An 18,793-nucleotide genomic window follows, 5' to 3' on the forward strand; every position below is an offset into this window, starting at 1 on the left:
CAAAAACCCAGAGTATCTAGTGTAGATAAACTCCTAATTTGAGTTTTTTCCCTTCCTTAACCTGGTCCTATAGTTAGAACTTAAAAAAAAGAATAATAATCCAGTCTTCCTTCTGCATTTCTCTGCTACTTACTCAGTTTTCAGAATTCTAGGTCACTTGCTGCTAAAAAGCAATTGAAAATAGTGTGCCCTCCTCCTACAGTAAGGGAAGGTAGCTAATGAAATATGGTGCAAGTTGTTTTGATCTGTGAGAGCTTCTGAACCTGTGTAGAGAACTTCTCCTTTTCTCTCCTTAGTTCATCTGTCCTCCTCTGTGACAGCTACAAACCATTTCCTTGCTTTGTGCAGAATGTTAATCCTTCAGTGTACAGCACAGACAAAATAATGGACAGCCAATCCTTTCATTTGCCCTTTAAAAATTGATTTCTGTCTCCAAGATAATTGATGTGGAGCAGCATCTCTTTCAGTGCCAGAAGTGGTTTACTTCTGAATCAGGAGTTCAGATGATGCAGAATTTTCAAAAATCAGCAGTATCTGGGAGGGCATTTTCTAACTTTTTCCTTCAAATTAACGTGGTATGGCCATGAAAATATGTGGGATAATTTTCAAAGGTTTCTCAGACCTTTATGTTCTCTGTAAATTATTTAATAAAAAGTGTAGGAGCAGTCCCCTAAAATGGCCTTGATTTGTACATGTCAGGGTCTGTGTGTGGTAACTGTGACAGCATCTGCAAAGGTGCAGCAGCATTTTGTAGGAATTTGTTTCAGAACCACAGAGAAGATGCTGATAACTCCTGGGACCTCTTTATAAACCAGCATCCCACGTGGATGAGGAGTACATCCCTACCTGTTTTCCTAAGGCTTCAACAAGAAAAACTGCTTTTCACAAGGTCGAAAGATCAAGCTGATGTAGTGTTGAAATGAGCCTGAGCTTACAGTGAACACAGGGGAATTGCAAGATTACTGTAGGAGCTAGAAAGGGATTGAAAAGAGCCTGATATGAGATTGGGAAAGTCTGTGGCAATTCCAGATAAAGGACATTTCTTTTCCAAATTCCATTACCACTTTGATTTCCAGTCTTCTATCCCTTGTTTGAAGTTAAGCATTGCCAAGTGCTGCATTCTTCATAGCAGGCAAGGATTTGTTGTCCCTGATAAAGCACTATTAAAGAAATTGAAGAATTATATGGAGGAGACACTGCTTAATAACAAGGTTCTGCTATAGCAATTTGTTTTTTCCCTTACTATGGATCATTAAAACTTATATGTGTTTATTTTAAAGACAATTTAAAGATTATTTTAAGGCAAAACTGCCTAAAATTTTCTCTGTTGGGAAGATTGACTGGCATTGCTGTTGTTGGCTCTCTAACATGCCTGCTCTCTTCCAGAAAGTCACACTGTGTGGCTGCAAGAAGAATTTATTATAGGTAGATTACACAGATGAGTGGAGCAATTCTGGAAACTGAGCAACTTCAGGATACAGCCGTATCAGATGCTTTTCCTGGCTGGGAGAAACCAGGACTATCCCAAACTATACAATATTCCCTTTACATAACAAATGTGTACACTCTGCTTTTGAGTTAAAGATTACAGCTGCAAAAAGACTGAGGATTATTTTTTTAAATGTGCTCTAAAAATCAAATCCTGTTTTTCAATTGTTATTTTTACAGGTGGATTTATCTAAATGACCAGAACCTATGTATCCCAACTAGCTCTTCTTTTGTGTATGGAGCTGTGCCCATAGGAGCCAGCATATACGTGATTGGAGATCTCGATACAGGTCAGAACCAGACTAAAAACCTCTTTATGCTAATTTCCTTCCAAAATGTTCAACACTTGGCACTGATGAGACTGAACATTTTAAGAATAACAGGCTGGGACACTGTTCTGTCACTGTGGGTCAAGGGGATTATGCTGGACATAGAGAAACACACAGGTTGGTTTTGGACCTCTTCAGTAACAAGTTCAGTGCAGCGAGCATTGGCCTGATTTGGTTGATTAGTTTGAAGACCGCAAGAGGTCAAAACTAAGAGTGTGTTACTGCTTTTATCTAAGTGTAAGAAGGCCTGTTAGTGCCTGAGGTTGTAGCTCCTGTCTTTGCCGTGGGAAACAGGCAGTTCTGCATTCTAGGGGCATTTTCCAGTGGTTCATAAGGATGTGATAGTGACTCTTGGCTCTCAGTCCCAACTAAATAGGTGTGTGCTATCAGATATTCTCAGTTCGCAGCTGCCAGCATCTGGCCATGCTCTGTAAAAGAGATTTGGAAGACATTTGTGGCCATGTGTATGTATATGAGTGTGTATGTAGCAGGGCTTTCTCCAAAATAAAAGCAAACAAAATTCCAAGTTTGGTGGGTTTAAGTAGATCAGAAATGTCATAATAGTTCCTTTTTGACAATAATTTCAACCACCCATCCAGACACTGATTTGTGTTCCTGTGCCTGCTCGTGTTCACATACTTGCCTTACTAGCAGTTAACCGTGGTTAAGCTGCAGTGAGTTTTAAGCATTTCATCTCTTTTTTTTTTTGTGAATTCAGGTACAAACTATGACTATGTTAGGGAATTTAAGAGGAGCACGGGCACCTGGCAGCGCACCAAGCCGCTGTTCCCCTCGGACCTGCGCCGGACGGGCTGCGCGGCGCTGCGCATCGCCAACTGCAAACTCTTCCGGCTGCAGCTGCAGCAGGGATTGTTCCGCATCCGCGTACCTTCTCCGTGAGCCGGGTGCTGCCAGGGGACCAGACTGGAAGAGTTCTGTGCAGTCCACCTTAATCTAGCTCTATTTAAAGGAAAAGCTGAGAAATTACAGCTGAAAATTACACTGTATGCTGTGCTTTGGTATGGTAACTGTTTTTGTTTTAAATGCTTACAAAGCTTGAGTCTCAGTACTTGTTTCGGGAACAAATAACTTAAGTACACATTAAAGAAGAGAGAAGGGGGAAAATAAAAGGGGAGATCAAGGAAACACCTTCAGTCGTAACCATTTGGATTTTAAACCTTGTTATTGAAGGAGGATTTTGTGTGTGAAACTGGTGGGAATCCGTTTCCTTTGGCGAAGCTTATTGAAAAGCAAAAAAAAACAAAAAAAGCTTTCAGGTGCGTTTCCCCTGCGGGGAACTGATACGAATCCATGTGCTATCTGGAACTGGATAGCTGTAATACACAGAAGCTACATGATAACCAACCTCCCTGGTGTGCTGCTGTTGGAGCATGAGGCCACAGGAGGTGTTGGTCGTTGCACCTTTTATTTCTAGTCCTTTCTCAAAAGATAAGGTCTGTGCCTAAAAAATGGTGGAGGTGTGTACATACGGTTTTTGATTCATTTGCAACGGTTTCATTCTGACAAATATTTTTAATATATATAAAATGGACTAATCTGAAATGGATACACCCCAGAGAATGGATACAGTACACCACAAAGAAGTAAACAGTTTTTTCCTACGCTGTCATTCGAGTAGCCTGATGAACTGGTCTGCAGGTGGGTGGTGTGTGCTTCTGGGTGAGCTTTGGTGGCTGTTTCCCTTGAAGTGAAAAGGGAAGACACGTTTGGAACAGTTAGTGATGATTGCTGCTTTTGGTAAGAGCAAAAGGACAAACTAGATTGTGTTCCTTTTTACTTCAGATTGCTTGCAAGCTAAGAATGGTTTTTAAGACTGAGGATTGTAGAAAGGTGTATTTTATGTCTCTTAGAACAAAGGTGAAATATGACAAGGATATATTTATTTTGCAGAAAACATGGGGTTTGAACTAAGAGTTAAGAAAAATTTGTACAGTGACTTTAAATTGGGATCAAAAGTTGGTTTACTAATGTTCTGTGCTACAGTACAGTCTTGTTTACTGCTGTCTGACTTTGAAAGCTGGGTTTTATGGTGTGGTTATAGTGAAGAACTTAGTATCTTGCATTTTATTTCTTACTAAGCCTTGTTCACATTAGTAGTGATATTTAATTGACTTTTTGTTTGTAGTCAAGATCAGCTGGTAGAACAGTTTTACCTCAATTTTTGATTTCTTTGTTGTTGTGATGGGTGGGACATAACCTGTATTTATTTAAAAGAAATAAAATGGGAGAGATGGAAAATAGAAATAATACCTCCTACCCTTCAGAAAAAGAGACTTTGTACAACCAGTATTATAACTACATATAAGACTTTCCACTCTGCAACTCTGTGGACCTCAGACAAGCCAAACTCTGCCCTCAGTTGTGTTAGTGTAAACCTTTGTCATCTTTATTGAAATCATCTTACATACATTGAAATATGATCCCAAACTAGTTCAAAATATTGGTATTTCACTAAATAGTCCTTTAAGAGCCATTCTGAAACTTATTTCTGCTCAGTCCTTCCATAGCACTGATGTGGGGTTGGAATTACTCTGATTCCTGAGCAGAGGAGTGTGGGAGGGTGGGGAAAAGGGCAGCAGCCAATCCATTGACCTTTTTTTATTTTTATTTTTTACAATGCTGAAGTGATGCAAAACTTGAACTATATACATCGATTTTCTGACCTATATTAGTTGGCATATTAAAAAGTTTATATATTTATGCATTGCAGTAAACTTGGTGTGTGTATATATATGTCTTTAGATTTTAAATTTATATATAATGCTTTACTACAGAAATGTGAACCACTATTTCCATCCTTGGCTGGCTTGTGAAATAAATCAAGTGCTGTTAGTTTATCTGTTAAACTTCCCTCTTTTGAAAAATCTTACATGGATCAATTTTTTTTCCTCAGACAAAGTGCCAAGATTCCATATTCAAAAGTGATGAATGTTCCTAAGTATCTGTTTCACTTTGAGCTCAGTTTTCTAAGTGGCTTGGAAAACTTCCGAAAATGTTATTCAGAATATTGCCAGCTGCTATCTCCCAAGTCCCTGTAGCTTCCCAGTACACTTGAGGGCATTCAGCATCCAGAAAACGTAAGTGATAAATGCACATGATAAACCCAAGTAAATACTCTAGCAGTGTTTTGCAGTTCAAGTTACTGAACCAAATGTTTACACTTAGAGTAGGATTAACACTAGGCGTTCTTAGTTTGTTTTATTTTTAAAGAAAACATAAATAAAAGAAACAAATCTGCCAGTGATTGGAGCATGTTGCGAATGCACTCAGTGAGATTTGACCAAGAAGTTTAAGCCTCTGTACCTGAACCAGTCACAAATTGAATTTCTGGGCACGTTGTACTCGTGTCATGTTGCACCTGACTGGGGACCAAGTCTCCAGGGATGCTCTCCAGGGGTTTCGGGTGTGTGCTCAAGATTTAGGCACTCCTGAGACCTCAAAACTGGCTTCCTTGGCCTTGCCTAAGGGGATGGGAACATTCCCCTTCTGCATTGTCTGTGGAACTGATCCAGGAGCTGTTCTAGCCTCTGTGTGCAGGAGGGAAGGGATGTGTCTTCCTGTCTGTCTGTCCAGCTGTGATCTGTGAGTGCATCCCTTGGACTGTGCAATAACCAGGTTTGATTTCCCTCAGAATTTGGAGCAAGGCTTTGAAGCCAAGGCTCCCCTTTCTGCAGGGATTGTACCAGTGGTGGTGTAGGAGTGAAGAAGCAGAGCTCACCTCTGACTTCTCTTTCTCTTTCCCGTGGCGTGATTGACTTCAGAAGGGGAGGGAGGCTTTGATGGTACCAGAGGTGCTGAGAGGAGGGAGGTCACCAGTTTGCTGAGTGTTGAATGTGCAAACAGCTGTAGATTGAACAGGGTTCCCTGGTAAATGCCACCACTCAGCTGTCCCTGCTCTCCTGGCACTGTGTGCCCCTGCACATGATGGCTGAACAACTCAGGAGTTTTTCTGAGTTGCAGTCCAGGGGTTTTAGGTGGTTTGGCAGCTTAGAAACTTGTTTAAGTTGTCCTTGCTTAGCACAGTGGCCTTAATTCCTCCCAGCTCATGAGTTGGCACTGACATTCAGCCAGGTCCTCCACAGGTGACGGTTTGAATGTGTGTCCTGGCCAGCTGTCCATGAAGGATGAGGACTGGCTTGAGCTTGAGGCACTTGGGCTGGGCCTCTGCATCCATTTTCCTTTCCCTGGTGAGGAATTGGACCAACCCCAGCTACTGAAATCAGAAAATCACCAAATATAGGGTAGGAATTGTGGAAGATGGGACGAGCGGTGGCTTTTTTCTCCCCTTACCCCACTTCTTCCCACAATTCCTCCAAGAAAAGTTTCTTCCTTTTTTTCACGTGCCACAGATAATTTTAGAAAAAAATTGGAATTGTCAATTTTAGGGGAAAAGTGGGGGAAAAAATATATGCTACTGTAAGCACACAGCAGTGTCCTCTGTGCTTGTTTTACACTTGTAGCCTTGTGGCTGCTCTGCACAGCAGAGAGAGATTACAGAAGCAAAGGTGTAAAGTGCTGTTGCTCTCATAAAATAAATCCCTTGAGTTTCTGAGGGAGGCACATGCCTGTCCTGGCTCTGTTCCTTACCTGGCCTTGACAGATGCTAGTATTCCTAAAGAGTCAGGGTTGGATTTCAGATCCTCTCCCTTGCTGGCTTTATAACTTGAAAAAGAGGCATCCTAAAAAGTCTTCTGTTTTGCTGTACCATAGCAAGCTCTAGCTGTCCTTAAATTTTTTGTCAGCTAATCCTTAAATTTTAGTTATTGTGAAAGTGCTGTGTCAGGCCCAGCTGCTTCTGGTCAAATGAATTTCTGTAGCTTTGAGGGTACTTCATCTTTAAATTGAAGGCAAATTAATACAAAATTACACAAGAGGACAGAGGTGAATCTGAAACCAAAAGAAGCTCAAAATCAGCTCACTGATAGCTGTGGGCAGGCTGTGTCCCTGGTGTTTGCACAGCACGTGCCTGGCACACAGCCTGCCTTCAGGAGCAGAGATCTTGATATGAAAATAAGGTTTTATCAAAGCTACTGAAGCGCCTGGCTTCTGAACTCCCCCTCCAGAGCACACCAGGCAGCTTGGTTGCTTTGCAATATTTCTGGTGCCTGCATGACTCAGTAAATGCACAAGTACAGGACTGAGGGGTTTGGGGAGGTTTCCCCTGTTTTAACTGCAGTTTCTCTGTTTGTTCCATAAATGCTGTGCAGGGGCTCTGCTGCCATGCATGTGCCATGCAGAGTGGAGGATGCAATAACAAATCCAAGTTGTTACAAGTGCCAAACTTTTGGGTTCTTCTGTGTATAACAATAATTCAACTGTTCTACTAAAATACAGATATGCTTAAAATTCACTGTGTTCCAAAAAAGAGCAGTGGTTCTTTTTTTGAAATGAATGCTACTGAAAGCAATGTAAATCTACTTTTTTTTTTTAAATGCTGTTGTGCAGGTTTGTGTTATTCTTCACAGCTGCCTTGAGTATCACTCCATGTGATGCATCTGGACACTTTGCTCTTTACTAGAGCACTGGTGCCATGCAAGTATATAATAAAAGGCAGCTGACAACAGGCTTTAGTATTTAAAATTATAACCATTTAGATTAAGTGCAATTTGTTTGCATTTATCGACCTGCAGAATGAAACTGTGCCTCGGGAAATGTGGCAGTGCCCAGGGACACAGGCAGACTGAGCATTGTAACTAAGGTGTGGTTTGGTGCCACTCACAGCAATGCTTTCCAAGGAATTATATTTAATTTAGTGTTAAATGGATCCTTTCTGTCTCTAATTTAGCACTGAGGATTTGGAGGTTGTGTTCTCTTTAGCTCTTTGGAGTACTTAAACGGCTACTTCAGGTGGGTGGGAGGGGTGTTAATTGCATCCGTGTTTGTAGAAGCTGCTATTTCCATCTTCCCCAAGGAGTATTTCCTTTCCCCGTTCAGGACGGAGTACAGGCCTGTGTTTCAGTCGTCATTGCTGCAGCCTTTTGACATTTGCCATTTTCTAATGCTCTTCCTTGTTTTTTCTTGGAGCTGTGTTTCCAGGGCACATGGTCCGTGAGAGAAAAGCACAGGGCTTGGGAAGGTGAGCCAGTAAAAGCTAAAGGCAGTGGGGTTTGGGGAAACTCTGCTCATTTTCTCTGGGGGTCACCTCTGTGTGCTCTGAAGTTTATTAATAAGTTTGGCACCTGCTCTCCATCATCCCTATGGGTTTTGGTGTGAGTTTTTTTTTCTTTTTTTTTCCCCTGGGAAATTCCTTGCTGTAGGAAGGATTGCAGCCAGGGTTTAAGGTGACACCTCTGACCAGCCATGTGTGACTCTGCAGTCTGACTGCTGCTGTGCTCCAGCAATCAGTTCTCCCAAAATTTTGATTAACATGTTACCTAAAAATATAGACTACAGCCATTCAAAGTGCCCAGCTACATAAACACCTGTTTAAGGATAATAAGAGAATTAAACTATGACCTACTACCAACAGGTGATTATGTTGAAAATTTAGTGGTGATACCAAATCTGAATAATATTTTTTTTTATTACTTATTCTAGGTAGCTGCTTTTTAGTTATAAAAGTATTTGCAATACATAAAGGACTTGTATAGAATAATATTTGGAGGTTATTTGAAATAATCTATTTGAATATCTTGAAAAGTGAGCTGGAAGATTGGAGCTTTTCAGTGGAAAAAGGCTAAATTGTGATGCCCAGCAGTTCTGCAGGGTTTCTGAGCAGAGAACACCTGCCAGAGCACTTCAGTACATGAAGCTGCTCAATGCCACTGCCTACCTGCCTACCTGTGCCCTTGAATTTGCATAATGAAATGAGGCTGTTCTGAGCCCTGGTAAAAGCTGACAGGTCTGATTACAATAATAGAAAGAAGCATCCCCTGTGTGTAATCAGTGTTATTTTATTCATAAAACATGAATTAATTTTTTTTTAATACTGGGAGTTTTTGAATTACCACCTTAGGCACTTATTTAATTTTTTTTTCTTAATTTATTTGACTTTCCTCCATTTCTTTCGAGTTAATGCTGAGACAACCTAAATTTTTGTCGAGGTCAAGTTTCTTTCATCTGTAGTTCTAAACCCTGTCAGAGCCTGACCGACCTCCTGCCACCAGCTGTGTACTTGTTTCACAAGTGTCATTTCTGTGCATTCTGTTTTTGGGCTGCCAATTTCAGAACAGAAAAAAAAAAAAAACCAACCTGTGGAACAAATTTGTACCTGATGAAAGCAAAAGCCATTTTGGAAAGTTTAAATTTCCATCTGCAATAGGCAGTGTGCTACAAAACTACAAAAACCTGATCCTTGGCTGGGCTTGAGGTTCTCTTCTGAACGACCTCACAGGCAAAAGCTTTGGGTTTTATTAATCTGCTTTATTAATTTACACATGAAGCATTATCACCCCTGTCACTTTTTTCACTGCTTTTATGTATTAAAAAGCAAAGCTGCTTATTTATTAGAGTGAACAAAGCAGTGCACAGGGGTATCTGCTGAGGTGATCAAGTTAAACACAGCTGACATTCTGTAAAGCTCTTGCTATAGTTTCTTTCTGAAGGGAAACCAGGGAGTGCCCTCTTAAGAAATACTTTCAAACCCTTTCAAAGCTGGTCTTAAACTAGTCCAAAGGACTCCATGTTCTCTAAGCAACCCAGAGGAGTCTGTTCTAGCTTTTGTTTGCTTGGGGAAACACCTGCTAAGTCAATTTTAAGCTTTTTTTTTTTTGGGTTTTTTTTTTGTTTTAAATCTTTGACTTCCAAAACCTGAGTGGTTTGCTTCTTGCAATTGAAACATGTTAGTGTTTAATGGTCTGAAGCTGCATTTTGCAATGCATGGTGAGTGTTCTGTCCTATCCTGGCTACATGATGTAAACAGCAAGCTCTGTTCTGGGGGGCTCCTGGAAGCTCCTGGAAGCACTGTCCCAGACACAGTGCTGAGGGGTGGAGAAGGTTCAGTACAAGATTCTCCTTACACTGCACAAGCCTTGCTGTGAGTGTCAGGTGGAGCAAGAGGCTGGGTTTGGTACAGAACTCATGGAATTGCCACCACTGACTGCCCTCAGTGTTTGGACCCCACAGCCCATCAGGGGCAGGTCCTGGGTGTCCCATGCATGATGTTTCTTCTGGCCTCAGGTGTTTTCTCTTCTGCTGTTATTAACAGGATTTTGCTTTCAGTCTCCCTGTGAACACACAGCCTGTGCCCATGGGCCTGGGAGCACAACTCCTGTGGGTCAGAGGGTGGCAACACCAACCTGTGAGAACTCCCTGTGAGAACTCACCCAGGCTTTGCACATCTCTGCACATCAGTGTGTGTGGGGACAGTGCTTAGTACACAATGAAATGACTTTTCAGGGAGCTTGTAAAACTGTTGCCAGCAGGTCAGAGATCAGCTGAACACCTGTAAGCAAAGCTGCAGGTGGAGCAGGTGTAGCCCAGTCCCTCATGTGTGTCCCTGTGGCTGGAAGCCTGGCGCCTTGTCCTGGGGGGAAAAGCCCCTATTCCCAGCTACCTCATTTTTTCTTTCTTTGCACTTTGTCAAATATTTTTTGTTTTGTTTTGTTTTAAATCACATTTTGTCCTTCAATTAAAAAAACCCTAAAAGCAGACAAGAAGCAGGACAGAATGGTACCATTGCCCAAGGACAGTTTAATTTCATTTTAAATTAATGTTTCTGTACAAAAAGACCAAGGTTGACCTGCAGCTGCTGTAAAAAGTAAATAAAAATTTCTATTACTTGATAGTAACTATTATACTTGGAAATGAGAGTAGCAATTGAAAGGCTGTCCTGATGATTTTTAAATAGGAAGAGGTCTGTTTAAAAAATAGAAATCTCTGCTCTTTTAAGGACAGATCAGATCGTTTTCTCTCTGCCTTTGCTCTCACTGTTTTGCCTGTGAACTTGATACATTATCTCAATAGAGAGATTCACTGATTTTTCTGTAATGTCTAATTAGATATTTTTCTGTGGAGTTCCCCATTTAATCACCTGCAGAGGAAAAACTGTTCAAATCAATACCCACCTTCCATACCTGAACTTATGTCATTGCCCATTTCTTTGTAATCTTCAGGTATGTGGGGTTTTGCTTAGATTGAAAAAGTTTTTTAAAAGGTGTCTTTTCTTCTGCTTCTAAAGGTGCTATTTTGACATAGTTTTGACTTCCTTACACTGTGCTTGACTTCTAAAAGTACCAATATAAGCTGGTAATCAGCTTGTGTTTGTTCTGTGGAGTTTTTCTTTGAGTATTCAATCTCTATTTTGAAAAGCGTCCCTTTTCATAAAGATGGCTTCCAAACTGTCAAAGGCCTTAATAATACAAAATGTAATGGGAAAATGCTACCTTTTCCCTTTTTTTGTAAGAGCAAAGCCAAGAAATGCTTCATGGAGAACATCTTCCTCTAGAATTTTGAGGAGCAGCTCATACTAATTTTGAATTTAATGTAGCAAACAGTAGGGGTGAAACATGCACAAATAGTAGGGGTGAAACAAGGAGCTATTCATAACTCTGCAGACTGTACCAATTAGCTGCTAATTCCAGAGCCTTCCATTAGCATCATGGTAGCTATTCCATAAATATTAATCTTCCCAGGCTTGGTCCCAGGATGTGGCTGTGTGTCTGGGACACGCTGACCCATGTGGCTGGCAGATCACTGGGGATGCTGGGCCCGGTGTGGGGTTTGTGTCAGACCCCTCCTGCTCAGCTCCCCAGGGTTTGGGTGCCACAGGTGCTCAGGAGGAAGGAGGAGGGAAGCTCCAAGTGCTGCCATTGCAGGGACATTGGCTTGGGCACTCCAAGGAGAGGCTCTTGTAGACACAAGCCATGGAGGAGAGAGCTGAATCGTAGTCCTGCGTAGGAACTTTGTTGTTGTCCTTTTTGTGCTGTCTTTATTTTTGTTTGATCTGTATCATCAGTTTGCTTTAGGCATTGGTAACACTGCTACAGGAGGGTTTTTCTTTCTCTGAAGCACATAAAGTCCTACTCCTGCCCTGTCTGAAGCAGCAGGAAGGATCAAGGGTTGATGTTTGAATTTGTCCCATCTCAGACAGCAGGTTATTTATTGCCTTCTTGTAGGCTCTGCAGTCCCAGTGCTGTAGCATTTCTCAGTTGTGTTACTCTAAGAGTCCTTTAGCCTTTTGAAAAGAGTCCAGAGACTGCCTTGTCCTTCTCCTTCCCACATTGGGTGCTGCCCATCCAAACTCATCCAGGCTGTCACTGCAGAGGAGCCACCAGTTGGTGGCCTCACAGGAGTATCTGTGTTACCTGCAGTGCTTCTGAAAAACAGCTGATAAGTGAGGGGCCATGGAGAAACTCTACTGAGCTTGCAAATTCCTCTCATTCGAGGGAAGGCTGAGGAGCAGCATCATTCCTTGCCTTGCAGCTGCTCCCTGCTGCACAGGTAAGGATGAGTCCACACTGTTCCTTACGATGTAAACATTTATGGGCTGTTATAGGAGATCTGCTATTTTGCATTTGTTGTATTTAAATCTGAAACTTCTGGAGCTATGGAACTGTGGGTTCTGGAACTATGTCTGCAGTGTGGAACCACAGGTATTGGTCTAAAGAGCTGGAGAGCTTCTGGCCACCTGTTTTTCCACTGCACTTTTTTCTTTTTTTGAGAAACCAGAGATGTGAAACTGCATCCCAGTTCGTATGCCCACTGCTTCATAATCCAGAGTGGGACCCTAATAAGCTGGAATTGTTTTATCTTCAGAAGGAAAAACTAAAACTTCTTCACATTAGATGCTCTATCTTCAGAGTTTTCCCTTGGTAAACCATATTTATTGAGTCTCATGAATCTTGTGGGATTGGGTTAAAGAATATGAATACGTATTGTAAGAATGATAACTAGTGTACTTAGTCTGACTTTGTACAGTACAAATACTCTCTTATATCTTTAGAGAATGAAACAACTATTGAATAATCCAATTATGATATCTGTATTCCATGAACCAAGTAAGAGGAGGGTGTTGGAATGTGATGTCACACCGCTGCCCCTCTCCTAAAGGTTCAATGTTCTGTCAAATCTAAGATCTTGATAATTACCAGGATATTGTCAGAATATATTGCCACCTTTTCTACAAAAGGCACATTGGTGTGGTGAGGTAAAAGCACTCACCTCTTCTTTACCATCTGTGGCATGCAGCTGGACAGCAAGGGTTATCCCCATCATCCAGCTGTCCTGCTCTGACTCCTGTGTTACAGATGTGGTTACCATTACAGACTTTTTATGTGTGTACATGTTCTGTAGATCCTTCTGTGCTTTGTGTGGGAATGGAGTTTTGTCTTTTATGTGTCCACCCCCAAATCTTTAGAAATTAATTGATTAATCATTTGGGGGCAGGGTTTGGAATGCTCTGATCAAAGTATGTCGAGTTACTTCTGTTCAAAACGGGGAAAAATAAGACATAAATGCTCTTTGACCTCAATCAAACTATGCAATACGGCACAGCAGAGAGCTGAATTCCTTGTGCTACAGAAGTGCAGCTCCTGTGTCCTTCCAAACCCAGTCCTTGGTCCAAGGTTAGGAGAGCTTGTACTCAATGGCTGCCCAAGAATCTCGTATCCAGATCAACTCTAGTTCACTGCTTTTGCTCCTGCCCCCTTGCCTGGCCCAGCAGTTTAGCTGGGTCAGGTTGTTGGGTGTTTTGGCTTGGGATGATGTGATCTCCATGTGTGTCCCTCCTGTTGTCCCATGATGTTGTCAGCTGGAGCTTGTCCTGTAACCCCCTCAGTGCGGCTTTACCCGCTGGGGCCACTTCACTATGTTTGCACCTCCCTGCCCTAGAGCATGTCAGGTGTTGGGGGTTTGCTGTGCCCCCTGGGTTGGTGTTGTCTTGCTTTCCCTGTGTCAGTCAGTAGTGGATCTGGTGCTTACAGTAAAGAATCCCTGTGATGTCTCCAATCAGTCTGAGTATGTTTTCATTTCTGCCACTTCTGTGTGAGTTTGATTTTTTTGTTTCTGTGGCAACTCAGTGATAAATGCCCTTGTGGTCAGGACTGCTGGTAAAGGTTGTTTGTTCTCCCATTGCTTCATTTTTCCTATGAAATTTGTTCCTTGTGTTCCTCTTCTTCCCCCTGTTAAAAACGGGTACAGTTTTTCCTGGTTCTGCCTCCCGTGAGGAGCTCTCCTCTCCCAGGTGATCCTGAGTTCATTTACTTAACCCACCCTGGACCTCGTACAGTTTCTGCCTCCTAACTCCCTTTACTATTTTGTCTCTCTTTAATTCAGATTGACCTCGATTTCTTTCTCTGATTCCAAACAGGGATTTTGGTGCATAGCCTGGGAGACCAGCAGGAAAGCTCTCTCTGTGTACATCCATTCCCTCCCCAGCACACGCAGTGTAAGGGGCTCAGCCTGTTCCATTCCCTCCCCCAGGTTTTTTCTAGTGCTAAGCAGACCACAGGCTGAAACCATTTCTTATTTCTTTTGGTAACTGAAAATATTAGGAGATTTTCTTCTTCAGAAATAGCCACTGCAGATGAGCAGCTGGCATGAGAGAGGGTTGTTATGCTTCCATATTCAGTATTTTTAATTGAGGAACAAATAATTTATTTTGGGGAAAAATGTAAATTTTTTTGTATTTGTACATCAAAGTGGCCTTTATAGGAAAAGCACATAAAATATTTAGATTAAAATTGCTTAGTTGTGTAATTTCAGTGGGGATTTTTGTATTGACAGGGTTTCTATGCATTTTTCAAAATATACTTGCTGTTTTGTGTTAGAATTATTGGAAATCTTTTAAAAAACATGTATTACCACATTTTCCATGGTTGATCCCTTTACTATCATTCCTTTTGAATACTAAAAAGATTTTAATTAACCCTGTAAATTAATTTTCCCCACAAATATTTGCATTAAGTCAATATAATGAGTTATAGCATGGGTATGTAGCTTTAAGGGAATAAGCCTAGTAGTGCAGCTTAATTCTGGAGAGATGTATTTGCAGAAGGGCGGTACAGCAGCGTTTCAATTGCACTTAAAACACTAAATTAGAAAAATAAGTTTTTGCTGTACCTCACAAGGGTTTATTAAACCATGTCCATCCTGTATTGTTTACACTTGAGCATTATTTAACTATGTATTATTTGTGCAGTTTGCAGTTCTCTGTTCTGTCAGGATTATGCAAACGTTAACAGGTAGGAAAAGTTCTGGAGTGTGTGGTGTCCTCATGGGTTTGATGTGAGTTTGGGGAGGAGAAGAGAGGACAGTTAGATCCATTAGTGTATTTTTCCATTTAATTACGTACATGTTTTCACATTAGATGAGACTGAATAACTGAAGTTACAATTGAACTGTGAGTAAAATCAGTGGTTTGGGGGTGGGGGAAATGAAGGGGTTGCAGAACTTCAGGCAAAAACCCTTCAGTTGCACTGTGGTACAACTGCCCTGACTGCCTGTGCAAAGCATAGCCCGAGGGGACACATCAGACCCATCCATTTTTCTGGTTTCACTTTCTCTTCTCGAGGTGTTGCTGCAAGGTTTGCTAAGTAGGACCTTCCCAGGAATGTCTATCAACTGAGACTTGAGTTTTATCATTTTATGTTTGTAGTTTTAATTTTCGTTCTTGTTTCTGTTTCATAGGAGATCCCACATGTTCACAGGTTAGTGTAAGTGCAGGCTTTCAGGTGTAGCACCAAATGAGCGTTTCATGCAACCATGCATTCTGTAATTGAAGAAAAATGTGCAATTCTAATGGCACTTTGAACCATTGCTGAAACACTGGGTTTTGCAATTGAACAAACTCAAAAATTGAAAACACTCTGTGTCTTCATTAGATGTCTTGAAGGTGAAGCAAAAGGCAGTTACTCCAGTTGTACCCATGATAATTTGGTATTGGTTTTGGTTTTTTAATATAGTTTTATGGTCTGTTTTTAGAAAAACACTCATTTCTTGGTTTACTTTAGTTGCCATAAATTGCCCAGTGCAGAGTCTGGTCCACCTCCATTCATTTATTTTCATGGAATAGTTGCACAAAAACTGGTAACAGCGAAGTAGGAAAGCTCTTTGGTTACTCACCAGTAGCTTCCCTTGCAGAATTGCTTTGTGGCTCACACATGGTATGAAAAGGGACACGGGAATTTTCCTGGATTCAGTAGCACTCGCTTTGTTTACGTGTTCAGTACAACATTGGGTGACTAAAGGCAGGCTCCCTTTTTAAAGTATTTGACTTGTGCTTTGAGGACTTAGTTGCCACTGTGCAAATTGTGCTGTAATATTGTACCAAGGATCAGTGAAAGTGTTTTATCTTTTTTAATGTTGTTTGTATTTGACCGGGTTTTATAAATGTAAGAAAACAGAGTGTTGTATTTTGATCTGAAATTTGCGTATGGTAAAAGTAACTTTGCTTTATGTATTGGAGGTTTGTTCAGAACTTGAATCATTTTATAGAAGGGTACAGACCAAAATTAATTGTCTTAAAGGTGTTTAATAAATTAACCAAATAAAACATTGATTGTTTGAAAACTTGTTAACTGCACCCTCTGTTTGTTTTTGTTTTTATTTTAAAAGGAAGAACGTAGTTTTCTCTCAAGGTCTTACAAAAAGTGAAAAAAAAAGAAGTAGATTTTATAAATATCATCTCCCATGAGTTATCTGTTTTATTATTAAACATTCCAACATGCCAGAAGTTTAATCAAAGGGGAAAACCCAAAGGAAATAAATGGAGGAGGAAAGGAGAGGCAGGATCAGTCCCTCCCTGGCTCTGCCCAGGCAGTAAATGCGTGTTGTTGCTGGGCTGTGGATGTTGGCAATGGCCACGCCAGGAAAAATGGGAGTAACGAGGAGCTTCTGCTCACCTGGAAAAGCTCTCATGGTTGTTTCAAGGTGTCCATTCTCCCCAGCAGTCACCTTCACTCATCCCCTTCACAAATACTGCTCTTCCATGTGACCTTTCAAAGCAGAGGAGAAAAATATGTGAAGCATAACTGCTCCCAAGGGCAGGTACAAACAGCTCCTTCCAGGGCTGCCTGATATCCCGACCCTTGGCTGTGTCACAGCGTGCAGACACAACCCCTGCAAGTTCAGAGACCTGCACATTTTTAAGATGCCAAGCAGCTGCAACTCCAGTTGAGCAATATTCTACCTCTGTGCTGTGCTGCTGCCTGCACTGGGGTACCGGCTGCCTCCCCTGGGTTTGATCTTCAGGAAAATACCCAGAGCTAAACAGAAGGAATGAGGCAAGCCCAAATTTGAGGTAGGAGTCACGGAAAAGCTGAGGTTTGGGGCAGCTTGGGCAAGGGGAGTGAAGGGGGAAGGCAGTAGCATGGCTTCAAAGCAGAGTGCAGAAACCAGGTGCTGTATATACATGTTGTAAAAGAGATGGTGGGAGCTAGGACAGAAAAATTAATATTTGTCCCATAAATCCCTTTCCTTACTTAGTTCCACAGCCATACCAAGGTCCAGGACTGCCAGCCAGGTTGTTGCAGGGAGCCTGAGGCCTCCAGTGTAAACACAGACTGATGATAGGGAATCTCATGTTGATTTACCCTTGTTGCTGGTGTTCCTATGGTTATGGCTGAGTAGATGGGCTCTGCCATATCTCCCTGGTCTTACTGAGTCTTGGAAACAAAGGAGGGTGAACTTGGAATTATCTTTATTCCACAGTCTGGAATCCTAACAGAAAAGGAAGAGGGCTGCTGCCTGGTTTCCTTTACCTCTTATGCACAGAGGTGATAAAACTTTTGAAGTTCCCGTTTCTGCCTCTTTTTAACCCCTCAAAATTTTTTCCTTAAGTCTCACAGGAATAATCCAGAACTGGTTTCTCAAACAGGATTTTCAGCTGAAGCTCTTGATGCCTGGAAGCAAGGCCTCTCTGTGCCTCCTTAACTGCAAGATACCTGCCAAGAAGGCAAAGTATTAAGTTTACGCAACCAGACTTGTGACTCTGAACCAGATTTCTGTTTCACAGGGAGTCACAGTTGTTCACCAGCTTCTACCTCAGCCTGAGAGAGGAGTGTCCCATCAGCTTTCTCCTGGCAGGAATCTGCTAGGAGAGGCATGCAGTTGGCAAAGGATCCCTGCAGGTGGGAGCTGCTATAGAGGCATCTGGGTGTGTGAGCAGCCCCAGCTTTGCTGAGCCAGGCTCCTCCCAGGGCTGGTGTTTCCTTGGTAAGAGGTGGCATCCGTGTCCTCCAAAGTTTTGGAGCCATCTTTCAACAGGCTGAGTTTTCCAGGTGAAGAATAATAAGCTTCTGGCCTTCAGAATCTCAAATCAAGCAGCCAGACCCTGCTGTTCACTAAGCTCCATTGTACTGAGTTGTCCCTTTGCACAATGATCACTAGAAACAGTAAAATTAACCGAAGAATTAATTGCTGTCCAGAATTCAATACAACCTGTAAATTTTTGTCTGGAAGCAGCTGTAAAGTAAAAAAATTAATGTGGAGTCCATGGGGTCTTGGTACAAGTCATTTGAGCTGAATGTTTTTGCCACTCCACAGATTTCTCTGCTCCAGGTGAAGCCAATGGCAGCAGGATCAGAGCTGTTACTTTTGCTTTTTCCCGAGTGCGTTCGGGCGCTCATGCCAAGCTCTGTCACGTGTGGCCTCTAAGGAATCATGAACCCCAACACTGTGGGCTGGGCTGAAGGAGTTGGCTAATGGAGAATTTACGGTAAGAGCAAAATGTATTTTTAACCACCAGGATATGCTTATCGTCAGGAAAGGGCAAGCAGCACTCCTATCTCTCCAGGGAAGGGGAAGTGTTGAGTGTGACTTTATTTTTTTCCAACTCCTTTTCAAACTCTGAAAGGTTTTTTTTCTTGCTGAGACATGTCATTGGATTAAATCAGGGAGTTACACAGACATCAATCCTGGGTCACAGGTGAAAAATATTAAATGCCAGGCATGCAGTGTTTTTCCATCGCATGTGATGTACGTTCGGGAAAGACCTTTGGAAAGAGTGCTTTGAAATGAGTCCGTTTTGCGTTTTAAAATACACCAAGAGCCCGTCCAGAAGCTTTTAATTTTTTAGG

General features: G+C 41.8%; 1 protein-coding gene across 2 annotated transcripts in view; it reads left to right on the plus strand.

The window, feature by feature from the left end:
• The window catches only part of GAN (gigaxonin), a 40,087-nt gene extending 23,801 nt beyond the window's left edge, over positions 1 to 16,286 (plus strand). For both annotated transcript variants that reach the window (XM_059857413.1, XM_059857414.1), the window contains 2 exons: positions 1,669 to 1,778; positions 2,536 to 16,286. In XM_059857413.1, coding sequence (XP_059713396.1) covers positions 1,669 to 1,778; positions 2,536 to 2,717 — 292 coding nt within the window. In that variant the 3' untranslated portion in view covers positions 2,718 to 16,286. The remainder of the gene's footprint in view (positions 1 to 1,668; positions 1,779 to 2,535) is intronic.
• Positions 16,287 to 18,793: the final 2,507 nt, after the last annotated feature.

The sequence above is a fragment of the Haemorhous mexicanus genome, chromosome 12 (genome assembly GCF_027477595.1).
Source record: "Haemorhous mexicanus isolate bHaeMex1 chromosome 12, bHaeMex1.pri, whole genome shotgun sequence".
Classification (NCBI taxonomy): Eukaryota; Metazoa; Chordata; class Aves; order Passeriformes; family Fringillidae; genus Haemorhous; species Haemorhous mexicanus.